At 32.9% G+C, this 24,192-nt stretch overlaps 3 protein-coding genes and 1 long non-coding RNA gene across 6 annotated transcripts; 3 read left to right on the top strand and 1 right to left on the bottom strand.

Annotated features, from left to right (window-relative positions):
- Positions 1 to 3,996: 3,996 nt before the first annotated feature.
- LOC131634362 (uncharacterized) lies at positions 3,997 to 5,286 on the bottom strand. Its single transcript, XM_058905018.1, has 3 exons — positions 4,840 to 5,286; positions 4,666 to 4,755; positions 3,997 to 4,290 (listed from the first exon to the last, which is right to left on the bottom strand). Exons 1-3 carry the CDS (start codon positions 5,284 to 5,286, stop codon positions 3,997 to 3,999), a joined length of 831 nt encoding a protein of 276 aa, XP_058761001.1.
- A 4,084-nt stretch (positions 5,287 to 9,370) lies between these two features.
- LOC131634361 (uncharacterized) lies at positions 9,371 to 10,104 on the top strand. The gene is made up of 2 exons (XM_058905017.1): positions 9,371 to 9,386; positions 9,485 to 10,104. The coding sequence occupies exons 1-2, from the start codon at positions 9,371 to 9,373 to the stop codon at positions 10,102 to 10,104; spliced, it is 636 nt and encodes a 211-aa protein (XP_058761000.1).
- Positions 10,105 to 14,038: 3,934 nt separating this feature from the next.
- Positions 14,039 to 19,593, top strand: LOC131634369 (phosphomevalonate kinase, peroxisomal-like). 2 transcript variants are annotated; one of them, XM_058905025.1, is made up of 11 exons: positions 14,039 to 14,274; positions 15,405 to 15,503; positions 15,570 to 15,673; positions 15,789 to 15,939; positions 16,034 to 16,128; positions 16,419 to 16,528; positions 16,617 to 16,669; positions 16,823 to 17,240; positions 17,333 to 17,416; positions 17,954 to 18,000; positions 18,131 to 19,593. In XM_058905025.1, the coding sequence occupies exons 3-8, from the start codon at positions 15,666 to 15,668 to the stop codon at positions 17,186 to 17,188; spliced, it is 783 nt and encodes a 260-aa protein (XP_058761008.1). In that variant the 5' UTR covers positions 14,039 to 14,274; positions 15,405 to 15,503; positions 15,570 to 15,665; the 3' UTR covers positions 17,189 to 17,240; positions 17,333 to 17,416; positions 17,954 to 18,000; positions 18,131 to 19,593. The 2 variants fall into 2 exon arrangements, with proteins under 2 accessions (XP_058761008.1, XP_058761009.1); XM_058905026.1 differs by having other exon boundaries at positions 17,328 to 17,416.
- A 266-nt stretch (positions 19,594 to 19,859) lies between these two features.
- LOC131634371 (uncharacterized) lies at positions 19,860 to 23,895 on the top strand. Of its 2 annotated transcripts, XR_009293527.1 has the most exons (4): positions 19,860 to 21,778; positions 21,860 to 22,762; positions 22,853 to 23,558; positions 23,659 to 23,895. It is a non-coding gene; the product is annotated as an uncharacterized LOC131634371 (long non-coding RNA). The 2 variants fall into 2 exon arrangements; XR_009293526.1 differs by having other exon boundaries at positions 21,860 to 23,558.
- Positions 23,896 to 24,192: the final 297 nt, after the last annotated feature.

The following is a 24,192-nucleotide window of genomic DNA, read 5'->3' as shown; positions in this document are numbered from 1 at the left end:
TAGAAATTATGATTCGGTTATTACTAACGTTTCATTGTCTAAGTTGATTCAGAACCTCTTTTAAAGCAAAACAGCTGTAACGTTTTATCTCGGGATGGTAAACCTGTCGTTACTGTTCATGGATAAGCGCGCGTGCAGTTGAAGGGACGTCTACTTAGGTAACTGTGCAAATCACGTCTTTTGTCATTATTATCTCTCCTCATGTCACGTAACATTAAATGCTATCCATCATTTGTTTCATTTTATTTTCTTTTAAATACTCTTCAAACGCTTCTCCTTCCCTCTTATATTTTCTCTATTACACTCTGTCTCTGTTTTCCTTCTCTATCTCTTTGCATTCCTCATCAAGTTTTTTCTCTCTCTCCTGTTTTTTTTTTCTCTTGCTCAAACAAAGTTTTTTTTTAAAAAAAAAAAAAAAAATCCTAGTTCAAACCTAGCGTTCATCTTGAATCCTTTGTCTGGATCTCTTAATCATGCTCTAAGCCTGTTGAAGATCTATGACTCAAAGGCGGCAGATCTCTGCATATCTCGGGATGGCTCTCCTAATACCTCTCAAGTCAGACCTCTTCTTTGATGTTGTTATCAACTTTCACCCAAAGACAGAAGACTTTCTTGAGTTATGGGAAGAGGTTAAGAATGATATTCTTAACTTCTATGTTAAGAGAAAGCCCCGTTTGCAACAGCAGTTCTCTGTCTGTGAACTGTCCCTCTCTTCCTCTTTGGTCTCTTGGATCTCTCCTACAGTGGAGGTTCTAGTCTGGAAGACAAGAAGACCTCAGGGATTCTTGATGGGTTGACACAGAATGTGTCTTGCTAGGGTTTTGTTTTTAATTTTTGTAGTCATTTCCTCTTGGGATGACTTTTTATGTATTTGCTAGGAATGTTTCTCATCTTGTTAAACATAAGAACCTCATGTAATATCTTTTGATTATCAATGAAAAGTTTCTTTGTTTTTACACTCCAGTGATTTTATTTGTCGTTTTATTCATCTGAATCTTTTGAAATATTCTTTTTGATGTTATGACAAAAAGGGGGAGAAGATAAATGATAAATGATTTGATTAATCTATCAGTTGCTGGGTAAAGCTCCCACACATTTACTAACAAGAACTGCAAGTTCTATATGGTTTAAGTGTTTTGCAGGTATAAAGAAGTGAAGAGAATCTTCAAAGCAAACACAAGAAGCAAAACCATAAGAAGTGTTATTCTGTAAAAAGAATAAGCTCATGGAAACTGAAGCAAGCTGAGTGCTGTCAAGCTTCAGAAATCAGAAGCAAGAAAGAAGAATGAATCAGAAGCACTGATAATAGAATTTGATCCATATTTGTCTATTTGCTCTGACAAAATTCTATTTGCTCTGATACATTATTTTAGCCTACATGGCTCTGATACATATTTTGTGTTCTGATACACATCTTATGTTCTAACTCGTTCATGCTGACTTTTGTCGTTTAGTTTTTGTTCTGTAACATTTCAGGATGTAGAGATGCTCTGATGATGCTCTGGTACATTCAACAATGTTCTGATACAAATCTAGCATGAAGTGATGATTGGTAGAAATTCAAAGCCCTGAAGCTATCCGAGGGAAGCAGAAATCAGAAGCTGTGAATGTTCTAAAGATCCAGAAAACTCAAGTTCTGAAGCTGTCCTAAATGGAAGCAGAAATCAGAAGCTGTGAATGTTCTGAAGATAAAAGAAATTCAAGTTCTGAAGCTGTCCTAAATGGAAGCAGGAATCAGAAGCTGTGAGTGTTCTAGGGATCTAAAGAAATTCTAGTTCTGAAGCTGTCCAATGGAAGCAGAAGTCAGAAGCTATGAATTCTCTGAAGACAGAAGCCTATGTGATCGTCTCTACCGAAATAATCAGGGAAGTCTTTTATTAAAGTTCTTCGAGTATTTATTTCAGGGGGAGATTATTTATCTCAGGGGGAGATTGTTAATCTCAGGGGGAGACATATTCATATGCTTATGCTATAGCTGTGTAATTTGTCTTTTGTCGTCTGCTCTTTCTGATCGCAAATTCATATCATTTATATATGTTTTTGTCATCATCAAAAAGGGGGAGATTGTTAGAACAAGATTTGTTCTGATCAATTATCTTAGTTTTGATGATAACAATAATATGAATTTTGCTTAAGATAATATGGTACTCTAATCCAATGCAATTTCCTTTTCAGGAAATATATAAAGAGTATGCATAATTCAGCGCTCAGAAGCTTTGTCTCAAGGGTTCAGCATGCAACATCAGAACATGGTCTGGCAAGACATCAGAAGATGGTCGAAGCAGAATCAGAACATGGGTCTATGGAAGCATCAGAAGAACATGAGATCAGAAGCACTGAAGTTCTGATGGTATCACGCTCAGAAGCACTTCAAGGTCAGAAGATCAGAAGATGCTTTGCACCAAGCTGTTTGACTCTGATGATATTCAAACGTTGTATTCACAAACATCAGATCAGAAGGAAGTACAAGTGGCAAGCTACGCTGACTGACAAAAGGAACGTTAAAAGCTATTAAAGGCAACGTCAGTAGACACAGCGTGAACAAGGCTCGAGGTAGTTGACAAAAGCGTATAACATTAAATGCGATGCTGTACGGAACACGCAAAGCATTAAATGCACTCAACGGTCATCTTCTCCAACGCCTATAAATATGAAGTTCTGATGAGAAGCAAGGTTAACGATTCTGAACAAAAACAACTCATATTAACTTGCTGAAACTCTGTTCTACTCAAAGCTCAGAATCTTCATCTTCATCAAAGCTCACTACATTGCTGTTGTAATATATTAGTGAGATTAAGCTTAAACGTTAAGAGAAATATCACAGTTTGTGATTATAGCTTTTAAGAAGCAATTGTAATACTCTTAGAATTGATTACATTAAGTTGTAAGGAACTAGAGTGATCGTGTGGATCAGAATACTCTAGGAAGTCTTAGAGGTTATCTAAGCAGGTTGTAACTAGAGTGATCGTGTGGATCAGAATACTCTAGAAAGTCTTAGAGGGTATCTAAGCAGTTGTTCCTGGAGTGATCAGTGTGTGATCAGAAGACTCTGGAAGACTTAGTTGCTGACTAAGTGGAGAACCATTGTAATCCGTGCGATTAGTGGATTAAATCCTCAGTTGAGGTAAATCATCTCTGCGGGGGTGGACTGGAGTAGTTTAGTTAACAACGAACCAGGATAAAAATAACTGTGCAATTTATTTTTATCTGTCAAGTTTTTAAAGCTACACTTATTCAAACCCCCCCCTTTCTAAGTGTTTTTCTATCCTTCACTCTCAAATTCTTTAAATTCTTTATTGACATGGTTGCCAACTTTGGGATGTTTCTACAAGGAAAAAATAAATTTTCAAATGAATAAAATTATTTATTAGAAAACAACACAATGTACAAATTATATGTAAGATACCTCTAAATATTGAGATAAAACTTGACTGCTGTCGCAAATAACACATTTTTTTGTGTCGTCCCATCCAAATCCACTAGTATTCATCATGTCAACCACATCGTTCAACTTTGTTGACCACCTTTTCATCTTGTTAACTATTTGTTTCACATTGATAGCTATACCTGGAATTTTGTTTTTCATTCTCTTGCATACTTCTTCATGAGTTCCAGTCTTGAATGTTCCATTCTCTCCTTTGTTTCCAGCCACCACCATCTCTTCTAATATAGTGAGTAAAGTTTCTTCTTCAGTTGTACTCCAGTTACGTCGAACTCTAATGTTATTCATTGATTGCTCATTAATAATGCCACCTTCACTTTCCATTTCTAAATACCAAAAAATCATAAGAGGTTGTAATAACGAATATAATTCACAAGTGCAACAAGAAAAAATAAATCAAATAAATTAACTTGAAAAAAATATTGACAATCACATGGTAATAAGTTCAACTCCATTATAAGCATAAAAGAATCCAAAAAATATTATGCAATCATATGGTAATAAACTCACAATTCACCCATACCAAAAAGACAAATCCAATATACAAGTTTTTTCTAATGCCTATGTCTATTCCTCCATTCAGTAAACATTTCTTGTGCATGCACATCCCTCCTTTGAGTCCATTGATTACTAGGTTCAATAGTTCCCACTACATTGATTGTTTCTTCTCCTAAAGGTACCTCGTCTTCTGCAAATGGAGAAAATTCTTCTGGATCCATTGTCATGTTTATACGGATGAAGTTATGCAATAAACAACAAGCAAGGATCATTTGACATTGTGTTCTAATAGGATAAAATGAAGGACTTCTCAATATAGCCCATCTTTTTTTCAAGAGGCCAAAACATCTCTCTATCACATTTCTTGCCCGAGCATGCCTATAATTAAATAACTCCTCACGGTCTTGAGGTGAACGACGATCGGTGCCCCACTCTTGCATATGATATCGTTTACCTCGATATGGGGCAAGAAAGCCTTCACCGTTAGTGTATCCACCATCAACGAGATAATATGAACCTAAAATATTAACAACAACTCATTGTTTGTAATGATGTTCTAACAAACTAAAAAGAAAAGAAGTTGTCATACCGATTGGAACCGATAATCCATTTGGTTTATTTATTGCATCACGTAATACCCTAGAGTCTGAAGCTGATCCTTCCCATCCTGCTAGTACATATATAAATCTCATATCTCTGGTACAAACACCTAAGACATTTGTTGCAAGTCCACCTTTTCTCGTCCGATATCTAGGCCGATCAGAAACACTCGGTGTGACTGCTATGTAAGTCCCATCTAAAGCCCCTAAGCATCTCTAAAAATTAAATGAATAGTTTAAAAGAAATTTAGCCACTTAACTAGAAGAATATATTGAGGTAACTAGGTGAAAAATTATTACCTTAAACCATTTCCATCTTTCATCAGAGCAATCCTGCGGTACAGGTTCTGGTTTGGCAAGTAAATCATTTCGTAATCTCAAAACTGCGGCCAACACTCTATGACAATACCTACTAACAGTTTGTCCAGATCTAGACAACCTAACTTGAATACTTCTATTTTTTGTGTGATGTGCTAGTATATTTAAAAATACCGCAACTTGTTCTTCAACGCTTACTTGTCTGAGTTGCACTAATCCTCCTCGTACCCTTAAAATCTCACAAAGATGGGCAAATGTATTTCTACACATTCTTAATTCCCATATACAATGAGAATCACTTGTACTAGTAATAGATTCCAAGACATCTCTACGAGACTCATACCTAGCTAAAGCTCTTTCATTCAAAGATCTTCTCTCATAATTATCCCTCAAAACAAAATTTAAGAAAAATAATCCAACAAGATGCATGACTAAAATTTGGATATACATCCTCCAAACAAGAAGGTAATGAAAAATGCATCCATCATCCATTTCAACTACATATGAAAAAAAATAAAAAAATAAACAATGAATAAAAGATATCATAAAAAATTAATTAAACTAAAAGTATTTATTTTAAATTGTTCTACACGTGAAAATGAACTTTTATTTTTAAATTAATTCACACTTTCTTATTACTTACTTAGTAATTTATAGTCATATGCATATATGAGAAGCAAAGAAAATGTACAATTAACAAACTATGTGATATATGTTCTATTGTTTCCTGTTATTATAATATGAAGAATGAAAAGTGATACAATTAATTCACCAAGTTCACACTCACTTATATATATATATTATATACATAGTATTACATACAAGAAAAAGTAATAAAAAAGGTAAGAAATTTATTGATTGAAAAACTCACACTCACTTTTATAAATTATATACATATGCATAACAACACATACAAGAAAAAGTAATATAAAAATGGATATGGTACCTGAATTTGTCACTTGAGAAAGTGACGTGAAAAAGTAAACTGCCGTATTGCAAAGTAGCTTCCGTATTGCAGAGGGAGGCGTTAGGTTTTCTGAGCAGTAGTCACTATTAAATAAAAGAAGCCAAGGATATTATAGTATTTTTCATTTAGTTGTACGTGGTACAACTTTTTGTCCGGTGGTTAAGCGGGTTACAAAATATTAGATAATTGTCCAGTCCATCAATCTTTTATTTGTGCTGTCCTTTATTTATTTTTTAAATCAAACATTGGACAAATATTTTTGTCCTGTCCAGTCCCTCATTTTTTAGCAAATCAAACACACCCTATATATCGTTATATTTGTGAGAGTACCAAACAAGGGCAACTTCAATGTCCCCTCTTAGCATGACGTCGCTTGCGCGACATCTTTATAAAACATGTGGGCTCTCCATTGGGCTAGAGGACGTTGATAATATCATTATCCTCACATTATTCTTATGAGAATATAAGAGAGATTCATACCACGACTTCTTGGAAAATAAGTAGTCAATAATTTTCCCTAATTAAGGAGGAGTGGTTACTTCCTCTAAGGGTTTCCAAAACCCCAGGTCTTTGAGTCCCTACAAGTACTTATCCCTAAAGGGAGAAAGTATATCACAATTTACATACTCATACATAAGCATTACACCCATATATAGAGTTTCTCACCTCACGTGAGCATGTCCTTTAAAACCACCATACAAAATTTCTCATCGCTTTGGACAAACTCTAACTATCCAAAATTGTTACAAAGTTATTAAGGCCTCTAAGTATCCCATATCCTTGTAGGGATATGATGCACACCTATACTTTTTTACTAATACAATTATGTTTATTTCAAACAATATTCATTTAATCCAAACAATATTTATATTAAATTTAAAATTGATTTAAAATTGCAAACAATATTGTATATTTATTTTAAAAATACTCATTTCAAATCTTGCTTTATTATGTAAAATTTAAAATTCATAATATATTTATTAAAAATTTAAAATAATATTCAAATATTTATACTTATTTAAAATAAATATATAATAATACTTTAAATGAACTGAAAATTGAAATAAATATAGTCATGTATTAAATATATAACTAAATATATTTATTTAAAATAAATTCATTTAAATAAATATGTAACCAAATTCATTTAATTCATATTAAATGAAATGAAAATTTAAATAAAATACATCAAAATATAAATATATAAATATATTTTTAATGCATTCATTTTAAATTTAAATTCATACGTTCGTGTATTAAATATATAAAAAATAATTTAAATGAATTTATTTCAAATGAATATATTTATATACATATTTGATACATGTGTACTTATTTAAAATTTCATTTCACTTACATAATATGATATATTTGTTTTAAATAAGTATACATATTTGAAATTATTTTAAATTTGTAATAAATAGTATGAATTTTAAATTTTAGTACATAATATACAGATGTAACGTGAGAGTTATTTTTTAAAGAACTTAATTGTTCGTTGGTTAAGACCAATGTCATGCTTTTAGTGTGCTTGGTACGAATTTTGGCTGGACCATTTTATATTTTTTTGAATGTTTTTAGTTATTTTTTAAGTTATATCTTTTGGATATTTTAAGTTTTTTTTAATGGAAAATAGTAATTAAAAGAAAAAATAAAGCTAATATAGCATTTAAAAAATAAACAATAACCAATGCAACATAAAATGTAGTTATTGGTTGTTTTTTAACTACATTTTCATATCGCAGACTTATTTCATGTAACAGGTGAAATTGTATAATTAGTTGAGTAGGTTTCATGTAGGGCACATAACTTAGTAAATGGTTATAAACCAAATTGTATTTGGTGTACTGATTTTCATTTTCATTTTCTTCTTCTTCACAAGTTCAAGTATGAACTTTGGCTCCGGATACTAGTGATAGGATTTTTTTTTTATGTGATGTAAGGTTTGTTTGTTATAGATTAAAAATATGACTTTTAAAAATTATTTCATGAGATTATTTCTAAATTTTTTTGACATTTAGTAACTTAAATATTCATTTGTAAATATTTTAGCATCACCAAAATAACATACCTTTTTAAAAATATATATCTTATTAAACATGATTTTTATAAAATGATAAAATATCTAAAATAATATTTTAAGAAAAACTATTTAAAACAAACAAAAAATTAAATTTATTTGTTTAAATTCTTTGCATTTTTTTAACAAAAATATATAATATATAGTAGAACTCATTTTTAAAAGGTAGCAAATAGGGGTATTCGTAGTATTGTTTAGATCAATTTTAAGGTAAAATTTATTTGTTTTAAAAATAAATTTACTCGCGATTAAATTCGATTTTGGATGATTGGTTAACTTTTTTTTGACCCAATTCGATTCAATTTCATGCGGTTTAATATAGATCAATTTTTATATATCTAAATTATAAATTATAGTTTTTATCATGATTATAAAAATTCTAATAAATAATAAAATTGATATAATATATAAATATAGTATATTAAGAATTAATATTACAAAATGAGAATGGTCGATTATGGTCAAAATAAATAAAATAATAAAAAAATAAATAGATTACATTAAACAAATAAAAGTATTAAAAAAAAATAAGTATCATCAAATAATAAATTAACACAACATATCATATTAATAAAAGTAAATCACTATAAAAATATATACATGCGGTTTGGTTCATTTTGGATTAATTTTGAAATGTCAATTCGATATTCAATCCGAACTGAACGGTTTCGAAAAAATAACATCCAAACACATTCATTTTTTTTTTGAAATTTTCAATTTTTTAAAATCAATTTATAATTTTTAAATACTCTTAATAGTAAAAAAAAAAACCTTGTATTTTTCATATAGAATTTAGTATAATTTTTTTACTAATAATTTAGAGTTAAACGGTAAAAAAAATATATTTCGAAACCACGTCCATAAAATAAGTAAGAAAATCTTATGAATTTTAAAAATATTTTAAATACAAGTAAAAATAAAATAATTTATAAACATCATTTTTCTCTCATTTATCCTCAACTTTCAGCATTCATCAGGTTTGTGTATTCATTCATCAGGTTTGTGACATCTGTTTAAAAAGGAGGGTAGTTAAATATAATCTTCTGTGAAGTTTTGAGATTTTAGATTTTATAAGCGGGTTGTGCTTGTGTATTTGGGATTGTCAAAAGAAGGGGCTCTTTTATAAAAAAAAAAAAAAAAAAAAAAGAAGACACTAGGGCAAAATAAACAATATAATTTTAAAATTTACACTTGATAAACGGGTGTAAGAAATACAGTAGCAATTTTGTAACTAAAGTGTCATTTTAAGTATTATTAAGTGATAATATACACTCTATTTTTTAAAAACGGGTTTAAATTAAAAATATTATTATAATCAAATTTTAATTACTCCCGTTAAACTAAAAATGGATGTAAATTTATGTAAATTAAGAAATATTTAATTTTATAATTAATCTGACATATTAACAAATAATTTAAAATTTATTAGCATATTAATGTCTGACATATTTTTGGTGAGTAAAATAATGCGTGACATATTAGGTGAATAACATTTAAACATTATTATTATTAACATTATTAACAAATAATTTCTCACTGTTCACATCGTAAATCCAGGGATCCCTTTGATCTTTTTCCAGAAATTGGTCCTGTAGTGCAACATTCACCATATGAAAACCCTAGCACGCTTGATTCTGTCGCTAAATGTCTGAAGAAACCGCAAGGAAAATCGTTTGCACAAACTCTCAAAGAAGTATGTGATATTCCTTCTTCCCAATTTCCTCTACCCATCATTAAAGGGGATAAACCCTCTATCACCATTCCTGAGGATGAATACAAAGCTGGGCTTGAAGAATGCAAGGTTAATCTCCATGGCAGGGTGCTTTGGCCTAAAGGCACTACTCCCCTCACAGTGGTTGCGCTTCGAAAGATATTAACTCTGTTGTGGCCGGAGGTGAAGAATTGGGGTGTTCAGTCTTTGGGAAAGGGTTTTTACGAATTCACTTTTTCAAACACTGTAGATATGCGAAGGGTTCGAACTACTGGCTCCATTAGTCTAAACCTAGGTTCTCTGAAATTGTTTGCTTGGACAAGAGATTTTAATCTGACGATACAAAATAACACATCTGCTCATGTGTGGGTTCGTTTCAATGGGCTCGCACAGGAGTATTGGAGACCAATGATCCTCTTTGCTATAGCAAGCTGCATCGGGACACCGATTTGCATTGACTCTGCCTCAGTAAAAGCTAGGGTGGACTGAACTTTTGGGCAATTTGTTAGAGTTCTGGTTAATTTACATAACCCTCAGTATTGCTGCTGTACAAGCGAAAAGATCTTTGGAAAGAGCTGGATGGTATTATGAATTCTTTTCCTCTGCCCTGGGCTCTGTACGGTGATTTCAACGCTATTATCGACGCCCACGAGCATCGTGGGAGTAATAGTCCAGCTAAGGCACCCATGGAGGATTTTCAAGGGTGGTCAGATTTGAATAAGCTTCATCACTTTCCCACCACAGGAGCTTGGTTTATGTGGCCGAACAAGAGGGGTCCTCCTTTTCTCATAGAGCGTAGGTTGGACGATGTATCGGGAATTTACTGTGGGTGGATTCTTGCTCGAATCTGGATGTTTACACTCTTCCTAAGATTTGCTCCGATCATTATCCTCTTCTCTTTGAGTTTGATCTCTCAGTGGTTAGGAAGGCTTCAGTGTTCAAATTCTTGAGCCCTTGGGTTTTACATGAGGGATGTCGTGGTTTGGTTGAGTCGGTCTGGTCACAACCGGTTGTTGGGAGTCCCATGTTTGTTTTAAACAAGAAGCTGCAATTGCTGAAGAAAGAGCTTAAGTTATGGAACAAGATCAGTTTTGGTAATGTTTCAGATAACGTCAAGAGAGCTGAAGAGAACTTGGGGATTATTGAAGATAATATTCAGAATCATGGTTTAAGTGTTTGTCTCAAGCAACAAGAGCTCGATGCTCAGGCTAATTTATCTCAAGCTCTTGCCATGGAGGAGATGTTTTGGAGAGCTAAATCTAAAGTTAAATGGAATCTTGAGGGAGACCGTAACACCGCCTTTTTCCATCGGGTTGCCAAGGTCAAGCAAAGTTTTAGGCCTATTTCTATTCTTAGGAATGGTGACACTCTTCTTACCGAGCCGAAGGAGATTGTGGAGTACACTGTCAATTACTTTGAAAATTTGTTTACTGCTAACTCTTTCTCTTTGCAGGAATGCATTTTGATTAATAAAACCATTTCTTCTTCAGTTGACGAGGCTACAAATCAATTATTAACTATCATACCTTTGTTGGAGGAGATCTCGGCAGCGGTTTTTAATCTGAATTGTGATAGTGCGTCGGGTTCGGATGGGTTCGGAGCCGTGTTTTATCAAAAGTACTGGGATATTATCAAACTTGACGTTTCGAAGGCGGTTATCCAATTTTTCTCTACAGGCTGGGTGCTTCCTGGGTTTAACACGAATTCGATTATCCTTATTCCTAAAGTGACAGGGGCTGACTCACTGGATCTCTTTAGACCTATTGCGGTTGCTAATTTCAAATTCAAAATTATCTCAAAGATTCTTGCGGACAGACTTGCAGCGATTATGCCTATGCTTATCTCGAAGGAGCGGCGGGGTTTTATTCGTGGGAGACACATTCATGACTGCATTGGTTTGGCTTCTGAAGCAATTAATCTCTTAGACTCGAAGGCGTGGTGTGGTAACGTGGCCCTGAAAGTGGACATTACTAAAGCTTTCGATACGATAAATTGGAATTTCTTATTAAAGGTTCTTCACAATTTTGGATTCAATTCCAAATTCTATTTCTGGATCAAGAGCATTCTACATCCTGCTAGGCTGTCGGTTAATGTTAATGGAGTCCTTAACGGCTACTTCCCTTGTTCTCGTGGGGTTCGGCAGGGTGATCCGCTCTCCCCGCTGCTTTTCTATCTCGCAGAAGAGGTTCTTAGTCGAAAGATTGGGTTATTAGTGGCGGATAAGGAGCTTGAGTTAATCAAGGGGTCCAACGGCGTTACGTTTCCCTTCCATATTGTGTATGCCGATGATGTGTTTATTTTCTGCAAAGGTAAAGTTTCGAACATTAAACTTCTCATCTCTACTTTTGACGAGTATGCTGCTGTTTCTGGTCAAAGGGTTAATTGTGAGAAATCTCACATTTTTGGTGGAGCCATAACATCTTCGAGGCTGGACATTCTCTCGTCGATTTCCGGTTTCAAGATTGGTGCCTTTCCGTTTTTGTATCTTGGAATTCCAATCTTCAAGGGCAAGCCAAAAGCGGTGTATTTACGTCCTATTGCGGATAGAGTGAAAAATAAATTAGCTTCTTGGAAGGGCTCTCTGTTATCGTTTGACGGTAGGGTGGAACTTGTTAGGTCCGTTATCTAGAGCATGCTTGTTCATAGCTTTTCCATTTATGCGTGGCCCATTTCGCTTATTCGTGATATCGAGAGAGCGATTAAAAGGTTTATTTGGAGTGGGGAGGTCTCTAAGTCTAAGGTAATCATAGTTTCTTGGGCTGTCATGTGCAATCCGATTGAAGAGGGTGGTCTCGGTCTTCGTTCGTTGGTTAAGCTTAATGAAGCTTATAATTTGAAGTTAGCTTGGGATCTGTTATATTTTGATTATGCTTGGGCAGAAGTGCTTCGGCAGCGAGTTCAAAGGAACGAAGGCTTTATCAAACATCACATTTTCACTTCTCTTTGGTCAAGTCTCAAGACGGAATTGTCAACGGTGGAGGATAACTCGTCTTAGTGTTTAGGCAACGACGAGGATATTAACCTTTGGTTTGATAATTGGTGTGGCACGCCGTTTCACCTCGAGATGTCGGATTCTGTTCAGCTGGCGAATCATAAAGTCAGCAGCCTAATAGTTAATGATAAGTGGGATTTTTCTAACTCTTGTATTCCCATCCCGCTCTCGCTGTAGTGGCACATCCTTACTCATCATATTCCTTATGATCTTCGTCCGGATACGAAAGTTTGGAAGCACACTCAGAATGGAGACTTATCCGCTAAAGCTTGTTATGATTTCAAAAGGGCTCACGGTATCCGTAAAAACTGGTGGCGCTGGATATGGACAAAATCTATCCCCCCTTTGAAGTCGTGTTTTATGTGGAAGCTCCTCCACAACAGGGTGCCCACTGATGACTTATGGAAGAGGCGTAATTTTGCTTTCCCTTCTCGTTGTGATCTCTGCCGTGAGGCGGAAGAATCGGTTCTGCATCTTTTCTTTGAATGTAAAGCTGTTGTTCAGCTATGGCATTGGTGTAGGGATAACTTGAACCGTCACAGGCCAGTCCTTGGTTGGAATGATTTAGAGAATCTCCTCAATTCTGCTGGTACAGGGCAGCGTAGGACCGTCGTCACGGCTGCAGTCGTGTTTATTTTTAATTCTATTTGGGCCGCTAGAAACAAGGTCAGATTTCAGGATATTCCTTTTAATTTCAATTCTACTGTTTCTTACATCTTAAATGCGGTTGCAATGGCTGCAAGTACCGCAGATGGCTCGTTCTTGGATATGTCAGGTTTTGAAATTCTTAAAAGGTTTCGTGTGGATATCCGCCCCCCAAAGCACCTAATATAGTCGAGGTTATTTGGAAACCTCCCCCGTTGAATTGGACCAAATTTAATTGTGATGGTGCTTTTTCTTCTGGTCGTTCAGCTTGCGGTGGTATTGCGAGAAATAGTAATGGTGGTTTTTTGGGAGCTTTTGCTGTTGGTTTGGATGTGTCAAACTCGCTCATCGCCGAACTCTCCGGGGCAATGTGTGCTATTGAGTTCGCCCATGAGAGACATTGGCATAATCTCTGGTTGGAATCTGATTCTTTGGCGGTGGTCAAGGCGTTTAATACTCCTTATCTCGTTCCGTGTAATATTAGAAATAGATGGATGAATTGTATAAATTTAACCTCTAATTGGAATTTTATGGTCTCTCACATTTTTAGAGAGGGAAATAGTTGTGCTGATGCACTTGCTAACATAGGGCTTAATCTTAATGATTTTTCCTGTTTTTGATTCCATCCCGATTAGTCTAAGAGCTGATTTTATAAAAAATAGGCTAGGGATGCCATTCTTTAAATTCGGTATTGGTTAATATCCCCTATAGTTTTTGTAGTAATCTTTGTTTTTAATATCAAACTTCAGTTAAAAAAAAAAATAATTTAAACATTTTATCAAATTACACAGATTTATTTTCATATCACCCATCGAAACCCATTTTCATCCGAAACTCATTTCACCGAAATCCAGATTCATCCATCGACCATCTTATCACACAACTCATTTCACCGATATCCAGATTCATCCATCAATCAACTCATCGCATGCCTTCTCTCATCACACAATTCATTTCACTGAAACCCTTCTCTCATCGCAAAACTCATTCGCTCATTTCAGATGAAGAAACCAGACTAATTGGTTAGTGTTATTTTTTTCAATTTAGGGTTTAATCTTTTAGGTATAACATTAGAGTTTAATATTTAAGAGTAGAATATTAGGGTTTGTTGATCAATATATGATTGAATATTTTTGAAATTAGGTTGCGATGGTTTAATATGTTCATTGATTTTGTGATGGTTTCATATATTCTATATTCTGTGATGAATATTTTTGAAATTAATGTGTTGATGTTTCTTTTTTAGGGGTAATGGTTTTGTTTTTTGTGATTCTGTTTTTTGATTTCACCGATTTTACTTTTTTTTGGGTATTCGCTAATATAATTGAATATGTGCGGTTCTATATAATTTTGGGATTTTCTGGTTTTTGTGTTTATTGCATCTATTGTAACCAAACACCTCACATTTTCCTCAATAATATGATAGCAATATTGTTGTGTATCGTGGAAGTAGGGGTACAATTGGGAAATATCTGAAATATTGTTGTTTGATTTGATGATTAGGATTAGTTTAGCTAATTTGGGAAATATTCCATCTTACTTTACCCTTTCACGGTTCTTAAGTGATTTGGTTATACACGGTTAAATATTTAATTAGACTAGGTTGTTCAGTTTTACTTGATCTGGTTGAGAGTTAAGAGTTCTTCTGTGATTTGGTTATACACAATTAAAGTCGTGATTTTGGTGTGGAGAATTGAACCTGTATGTAGTTCAATTGGAGTTTTAATAGGGAATGCTAATGCTCCCTCTGTTTCAAATCTGAAGTGCATTGCTTGTTTCTCTCTTTTACTTCTTGTAATAAATGATTAAAGGGTAGTTCCTTAATGAAAAATCTCTTTCTGTATGTTGGGTGATTGATTGTAAGCATTGATATTAATTATGGTAAGCTGATAGCAGAGAGTGTAAATCAATAAGATATCACTTTGTATTCCGATGCTTTTGTTGAATTGAGGTTTTGTCTCTCTATTGTGTCAGAACACAAGAGCTTAATAAACCTTGCAGTTCCTTGTCCGACATGTTAAGTTGTGTAATTTAGTATTATATGTCATTAGAAAAGAACTTCATTTGTTGTGGTATACGTGTATTTCCATTTGGTAGCCATGCGTGTTTGTTGTTGATTTTCACTTATCAACTTTCTTCTTGTCTTTTAAAGGACGACATATGATGTGAGTTTGGCAAATGACAGTTGGCCAACCGACCTTTTCAGTATCACCAGCGGTACCACTTCAAAGACATGGGAAAAGCTTGATTCGTGAGTTTCATAATCATAGTCATAAATATTTTTTGCCGCTCTTCAATTAACTTATGTTTTTTCCAGTGAGTAATTTTAACGGATTGAGATTAGCGGTGATCGGACCCACCACCACCATAAACCGTTTCCCTCATCCGAACTGAAGGATCACAGTATCAATCAATGGCCGTGTAAGTTCATTCATCAATCACTAACACTAAAAACTTACCTTGTTGCAGTAATTTCAATTATGTATATAGGAGTGGAATGAAATGAACTAAATTACCCTAAATTGATATTTGATAGGGTTGCTTCTGCTCTTAAAAAAGTGCTAGTCAATGGCAGTTATCTTGTTTTGGAGAGACCCAATGCAGCACTTGTTCTTAGTACTAATGCTCGTTTTTACGCTATTGTTAAAACTATATATGCCGAAACTAGACCTGACGCTTGGGCCTGGGTATGTTCGTTACTCTTTTCTCATTCAATTTTTGTTATTTTCATATTGATATGTTATATGTAAATTGTAATTGAATTTCTTGCTTTTCCTTCAGGCTTGGGCTGATGTTAGATTAACTTCTCAACTATCTAGAGATGCTTTGCATAAATTAGCACTAAAAAATATTACTATCCTAACTGTTTCTTCAAGGCAAGTTTCTCATTTATCTCTAAATCAAATCAATTCATTAACACTTAAGGACTTGTGAGACTGTTTGGAAGAACTTATGATGTATAAACTCTTCAGTATAGCTTATGAAAATAAATTATAACTTCCATGAAAACAGTTTAAATTTTTTTAATCTTTTGTCAAAAAAAATAACTTACTTATATATAAGTATTTATATGATAAGCACTTATAGCATAAGCGTCTAATTATTTGTTTATCCAAACTGACTCATAGATAGGTGAGGCTTACTAGAATTGGTTTGTTATTTTCAGTGAAACAAGGAACCCTTTTGTGGAATATGCAGTGCAATACTCTATGGATGCTGCTTATGCAACGTTTGACCAGAAGAAAAAGGACCTGTTACACAAACTACTTTTACAACGTAATGCTGTTTTTATTAACCCCTTTTAATTATGATTGAGTAACAACAACCTCAAACTTCCAATTTTATAAATGGATTTGTTGCGCAGGTCTTGACATTACAATTTTGGGTTCCAATGATTTATATTCTTATAGGAACGAGGTAATTTGCTTTTGTTTGTATACTTTCTGCACATCATTTCTCTCATCATGTCTTCCTTTCTAGTCTTTCTTTTTCAAATTTGATAGGTGGAAGATTTTGTATAATGTTTAAAATCTTAGACCAAAAATTTTGTTTGAATAATTACTATTGCAGATTGAGAGGCGTGGACTCCCTTTGACACCAGAATCATTGGCAAACCTTCCACCTTTTGCCTCTATTTCCTTTAATACCGGTGACGCTAATAATGGAAATTCTAAGTCTGAAGTTGCTAAAACTGGGTTGGGCTCATCTGCAGCCATGACAATAGCTGTAGTTGCTGCTTTACTTCATTACCTTGGCGTTGTAAAGATTTCCTCTTCAAAAGATCATACACTAGTAAAAATGTTGGCTGCAATAGTAGCTTATGTGAGCAGCCGGCACTTTGTTCTTCATCTGGTGGCACTTGTCCATATCAAGTTCAATATCTATCAGAAACTACTTCAACTTCTGGTTTATTGGTGGAAGATGTGTTGCATCTAATCACCGATCATGGTGATCAAACTAAATAGGCTAACCTGCTAGTTACTTTCGGGTAAGTTTTCACTTTTCAGCATCTAAATTTCTGTCGCCGATTTAGTTATACAATCAACATTTTGGTTTATGCTTTTGCTTTTTCAAGTTTAGGTTGCATATATAGATCTTTTCAACGTGTATGCTGATATTTGTCCACCACCACCAGAACAACAAGCATATATGTTGGCTAAAGAGGTATATACTATATACCATTCATCGAATCTCTCTCAATCTGATTCTCTTTTTAATTTATTTTATATGTTCATTTTCTTTTAAGTGTTTCATCTTTTGTTTAGCAAACAGGAAAAGAGGCATATGCATGGATGGGGGTCATGACACATGCATATGATTGAATTTTAAATTAAATACATAAATTTTTGTTGATTTAATTCTATTGGCCTTAGTTTTATGTAAAAATACAATATAATCGGACTAATAAAAGTTAATATATATGATTGAATTTTAGATTAAATAAATAAATTTTTGTTGATTTAATCCGTAATTATTATATTAGTTTTTTATATTTCTAGTTATTTAATATAAAAGTGTATTTAATTTTCAACATGCATCATAAAGTCCACAAAAGCACCTCTACTAAATTTTTAATGGAAAAATTTGTTATTTTATGATTCAATGTAAGAACAATGGTGTAAAACTAATATATATGAAAATAAACGATGTATATTGTATTATACTTTTATATATGATACATGTGAATATTTAATTTTTCAGGGGAGGGTCCTGATTGGCAAGACTTTGCGGGGATTATATGCTTACTGGTAATAAACTCAACTATTAGTTCCTAGAACAAGTGTCACCACCTTCTTACCTACATTATTTTCCAAGTTGATTAAGGTTCCTTTATTGCATATATAAATAACATGAATATGAGTGAATCTAATTGTTCAGGTTCTAAGAGATGGTCAGTGCAAGAAGATGACGCGGCTATTTTAGTACTTGGTGATATAATAAGCATAAAGCTAAGAGATATCATTCCAGCCGATGCTCGCTTGCTCCAAGGAGATCCTCTCAAAATTGACCAGGCAAGTCTTCAATTCTTAAGCTGCAATAAACTGTAAATAACTAAAAAAAATCAAGATGAGTATTCATATGATGTTCTAGTTTTGTTCTGTGCAATCAGCCGTTTTTTTTGTTTTAAATATGTAGAAAAAAAGTTTGCTTTGTTAGCCTAACTTAATGTCATTGGGAAATATAGGCGTGTGGGAAATTTTTGGATGATGGGTAAGTTATTAGAAATTATTATTAGTTTGGCCTTATTGAATATTAAACAAAGGCTTTCCCACTAATGCAAAAACTACTTTTTACATGGGGCGAAAAGTACTTTTTATATCAGGCTCAGGCTCGATGTAAAGCCAGGCGATGTAATAAGTCTGGAACATTTTACATCGGTTCAAGGCCCGATGTGAAAAATTAACATACTACATTGGTTGAATCAGATGTCTGATGTGAAAAATAATATAATTTTTTTATTAAAGAAATATGCGCCATATTTTACATCGATTTTCATCTACACCCGATGTAATAAATTGTCTTTACATCAGTTTTCAGCTTTGCCTGATGTAATTGACCTGCTTTTAAGCATATAATGGCTGTTTTTTTCTTATTTTTTTCTATTTTAATCTGTAATTTATTTTGTACCTAATTTTCCATATAAGATTCAAATACCACACAGACCAAAGTTAGGTTGCTATTTTGCATATTTTTCCCACAGCACACAAACCACATTTAATTGCACCAAATAGCTAAGATGCATATATATTCGTCAAAATATACAAAATATTAATCTAGGATACACAAGTGTACAAAATGATAAGAAAGGTTTACACACGGTTTACTACTACAAAATAATAACATACCAAATATTCAACCATTTAAGTCCTTTCGCGCACTTGAAAAACCAACATGCATCCACGATAAACATAAAGTTATTCTTTATATAACTCAAAAAAACATTTTGCCCAACGGAGTCGCAAATCATACAAATCTTCTTGTGTCAATTTTGTAGGATCATTAAATACCTACAATACGTAAATAACAATATAGAGTTATTCTTTGAAAATTCACATAAAGTTGGAAAACGCAAAGTAAATAACAAATTAAAGTTATTTTATTACTTGTATCTAAGATTCAATTATATTGGCAGAGACAATATCCAACATATTTTTCATCACATAGTATCCACAATCATTAGAGTTATGTTGTTTCCTTGTCTAAAAATGAAAGACATAATTAGTGAATAATTATCATAAAATTAAATATAGAATTATAATTTACATCACACTTACATTAGGCGTAAGCCATGTAATAGCTTTTTTTTCTATTTCCATTTGCAACAAATTGTTGAACCTCAAAAGCACTAATTCAAAACAAAAATTCATATAAAGCCACATAAAATATGAAATTACTCTTGTAACAATATACTCCCTCTGTCCCAAATTATAAGAGAAAATTACTTTTTAGATTCATTGAATAATTAATGTATTTGGTCTATATAAAAACCAGATACATTAATTCTTCAATGAATCTAAAAAGTGATTTTCTCTTATAATTTGGGACGGAGGGAGTATATATATATATACTATATTATAACAAAATTCACATAAAAGATAAACTTACATTGAAATAATTTTCTTCACGGCTTTATCAATATCCCGATGAAGTGAACAAAAGAAGACCACAGTATTTTCTCTTAGACACATGACTATTAATTGCCAATGTTGCCTGTACATGTGTATGGAAATACAAAAGTCACATAAAATATCTATGTTATCAAAATTAAAAAATAGAAAACAGAATTTCATAAAAACTTACCCATGAATAAGTGGTAGTAAGTGACAAACTCTGTTTTTCAGCATTAACTTATCTTGTACATATTTTTTAACAACTGTTATAGATTTCGGCACATCATCATAATACATACACATACCAGGGTCCATAAATCCATACACTTCTGATGTGGAATTATCAATACATACACGATGAATATACCTGAATAATTTTAAAATAAACATTAGATTCGAAGTGATGAGAGATATAACCTATTAATAGATATTGAAAGTAATAAAAAAAGAAAATGTACTTACGTGCACCAAACTTGCATAGTAGACACGTCAAGCCAGTGAAAATCCATCAACAACTCTCTGATACATTTAGCTGACATATAAAAATTAATGGCAGATTTACAATGACTTAAATCCATTTCCAAGTGTTGGCCAGCCATTTTCACAACCATGAGTAACAATCTCTGAACATCGTCAACTTCCACATCTTTTGTGTTTCCTTTTGCAGTTGAACAACTTCCTTTTCCGCTTTCTTCAACTACTTCCATTTTTTCAATGCATTTAGTATTATCTGTGCTTTGCGACAAACCCATAGACTTAAGTGTCTCCATAAAAGATTGTTCCAACGCCTTACGCTTTTCAACCAACTTTTGATCAAAATCAACTCTAAGTCTTGCTTTCAATTTTGATGAAAGTTGTTCAAGTTGTTCATTTACATCTATATGTTGTCCTTGACGTGAAGACGACCTTCCAAAGTAAGTGATTTGTTTATGGTGCTTTCCAACACTACGAACACGGCCGCCATGCTCAGATGTTCCAATGGCTGCTGTTAAGATATCGTTACGTCCATGTGGAACAAAGACACCTTTTTCAGCTTCTTCAACTAGAGAATCTTACAAAATGCAAAAACCACCACTAAATTCAATAGTTTTTAAATAATCACAAATATAATGATACTTGAAGTAATTTTCAAGTTTTATTGACAATTTTCTCCGCAACAGCTTGTGTAGACTTTGATGTGTATTCTCCTCCTTTCTTTTATCGTGCTCTCTTCCATAACTCATGGTGTGACGGTGGAGATGGACTACCATTATCATCTAATGTAGAATCATCTCTTGATGATATCCTTTCATTTTTAATTGTCTCCTCGAGCAAGCGATACCCTCCACGAGATAATACATGTGGGTATACATTCCTAGCCACATTTTCCCTACCCTTTCGACTTTCTTCCTATTAATTATAAAATCACACAGTTATCACTAAACATAATAAAAATGTTATTAGAAAAAAATCAAATATAACTCCTACTAACCTTAAATGCAGGGGTATCTTGAGACATCAGAAACTCTCTTCATACTTCTTTTTTAATAAAATTATACCTGACATGTGCAAGAGCGAGATCTTTTTTGGGATTATTAACATATTCGTCTATGAGTTGTGTATTTTTTGGATAGCCATAGAAGGAAAAAGTGCTACAATAAACAATACAATTTTATTCTTATTTTTCCTTGTGTGTGTGACTCATGTCGTCGTACTCTCATTATTAGATGCCTATTTTTGTTTATACAAGGATCCGTTGAAGAAGGAATGGATTAAATATGCGGGAGAGAGATGGAGAGGTTTTAAGACACAACTCACACACGAATATGTTAATAATCCCAAAAAAGATCTCGCTCCTGCACATGTCAGATATAATTTTATTAAAAAAGAAGTATGGGAACAGTTTCTGAAGTCTCGAGATATCCCCGCATTTAAGGTTAGTAGGAGTTATATTTGAGTTTTTTTAATAACATTTTTATTATGTTTAGTGATAACTGTTTGATTTTATAATTAATAGGAAAAAAATCGAAAGGGTAGGGAAAATGTGGTTAGGAATGTATACCCTCATGTATTATCTCGTGGAGGGTATCGCTTGCTCGAGGAGACAATTAAAAATGAAAGGATATCATCAAGAGATGATTCTACATTAGATGATAATGGTAACCCATCTCCACCGTCACGCCATGATTTATGGAAGAGAGCACGACAATAGAAAGGAGGAGAATACACATCAAAGTCTACACAAGCTGTTCGGGAGAAAATTGTCAGTAAAACTTGAAAATTACTTCAAGTATTTAAAAACTATTGAATTTAGTTGTGGTTTTTGCACTTTGTAGGATTCTCTAGTTGAAGAAGTTGAAAAAGGTGTCTTTGTTCCACATGGACGTAACAATATCTTAACAGCAACCATTGGAACATCTGAGCATGGCCGTCGTGTTTGTGGTGTTGGAAAGCACCATAAACAAAGCACTTACTTTGGAAGGTCGTCTTCACCTCAAGGATAACATATAGATGTAAATGAACAACTTATACAACTTTCATCAAAATTGGAAGCAAGACTTAGAGCTGATTTTGATCAAAAGTTGGTTGAAGAGCGTAAGGCGTTGGAACAATCTTTTATGGAGACACTTAAGTCTATGGGTTTGTCGCAAAGCAAAGATAATACTAAATGCATTGAAAAAATGGAAGTAGTTGAAGGAAGCGGAAAAGGAAGTTGTTCATCTGCAAAAGAAAGCACAAAAGATGCGGAAGATGTTCAGAGATTGTTACTCATGGTTGTGAAAATGGCTGACCAACACTTGGAAATGGATTTAAGTCATTGTAAATCTGCCACTAATTTTTTTATGTCAGCTAAGTGTATCAGAGATTTGTTGATGGGTTTTCATTGGCTTGACGTGTCTACTTTGCAAGTTTGGTGCACGTAAGTACATTTTTTTATTACTTTCAATATCTATTAATAGGTTATATCTCTCATCACTTTGAATCTAATATTTATTTTAAAATTATTCAGGTATATTCATCGTGTATGTATTGATAATAGTGTATAGATTTATGGACCCTGCTATATGTATGTATTATGATGATGTGCTGAAATCTATAACAGTTGTTAAAAAATACGTACAAGATAAGTTAATGTTGGAAAGCAGAGTTTGCCACTTACTACCACTTATTCATGGGTAAGTTTTTATGAAATTCTGTTTTCTATTTTTTAATTTTGATAACATAGATATTTTATGTGATTTTTGTATTTTCATACACATGTACAGACAACATTGACAATTAATAGTCATGTGTCCAAGAGACAATACTGTGGTTTTCTTTTGTTCACTTCATCGGGATATTGATAAAGCCGTGAAGAAAATTATTTCAACATAAGTTTATCTTTTATGTGAATTTTGTTATAATATATTATATATCATATATATACATAAATTGTTACAAAAGTAATTTCATATTTTATGTGGCTTTATATGATTTTTTTTTGAATTAGTGCTTTTGAGGTTCAACAATTTGCAAATGGCAATAGAAAAAAGGCTATTACATGGCTTAGGCCCAATGTAAGTGTGATTAAATTTTAATTTTATGATAATTATTCACCAATTATGTCTTTTATTTGTCGATAAGGAAACAACATACCTCTAATGATTTGTGGATACTATGTGATGAAAAATATGTTGGATATTGTCTCTGACAATATAACTGAATCTTGGATACAGGTAATAAAATAACTTTAATTTGTTATTTATTTACTTTGTGTTTTGCAACTTAATGTGAATTTTCAAAGAATAACTCTATATTGTTATTTACATATTGTAGGTATTTAATGATCCTACAGAATTAACACAAGAAAATTTGTATGATTTGCGACTCCGTTGGGCAAAATGTTTCTTTGAGTTATATAAAGAATAACTTTATGTTTCTCGTGGATGCATGTTGGTTTTTCAAGTGCGCGAAAGGACTTAAATGGTTGGATATTTGGTATGTTATTATTTTGTAGTAGTAAACCGTGTATAAACCTTTCTTATCATTTTGTACACTTGTGTATCCTAGATTAATACTTTTGTATATTTTGACATATATATATATATATATATATATATATATATATATATATATATATATATATATATATATATATATATATATATATATATATATATATATATATATAGCTATTTGGTGCAATTAAATGTGGTCTGTGTGCTGTGGGAAAAATATGCAAAATAGCGACCTAACTTTGGTCTGTGTGGTATTTGAATATTATATGAAAAATTAGGTACAAAATAAATTACAGGTTAAAATAGGAAAAAACAGCCATTATATACTTAAAAGCAGTAAACATATTACATC

This window comes from Vicia villosa, unplaced genomic scaffold, assembly GCF_029867415.1.
Source record: "Vicia villosa cultivar HV-30 ecotype Madison, WI unplaced genomic scaffold, Vvil1.0 ctg.001284F_1_1, whole genome shotgun sequence".
NCBI classification, from domain to species: domain Eukaryota; kingdom Viridiplantae; phylum Streptophyta; class Magnoliopsida; order Fabales; family Fabaceae; genus Vicia; species Vicia villosa.
This window is presented reverse-complemented; position numbering and strand designations above follow the sequence as displayed.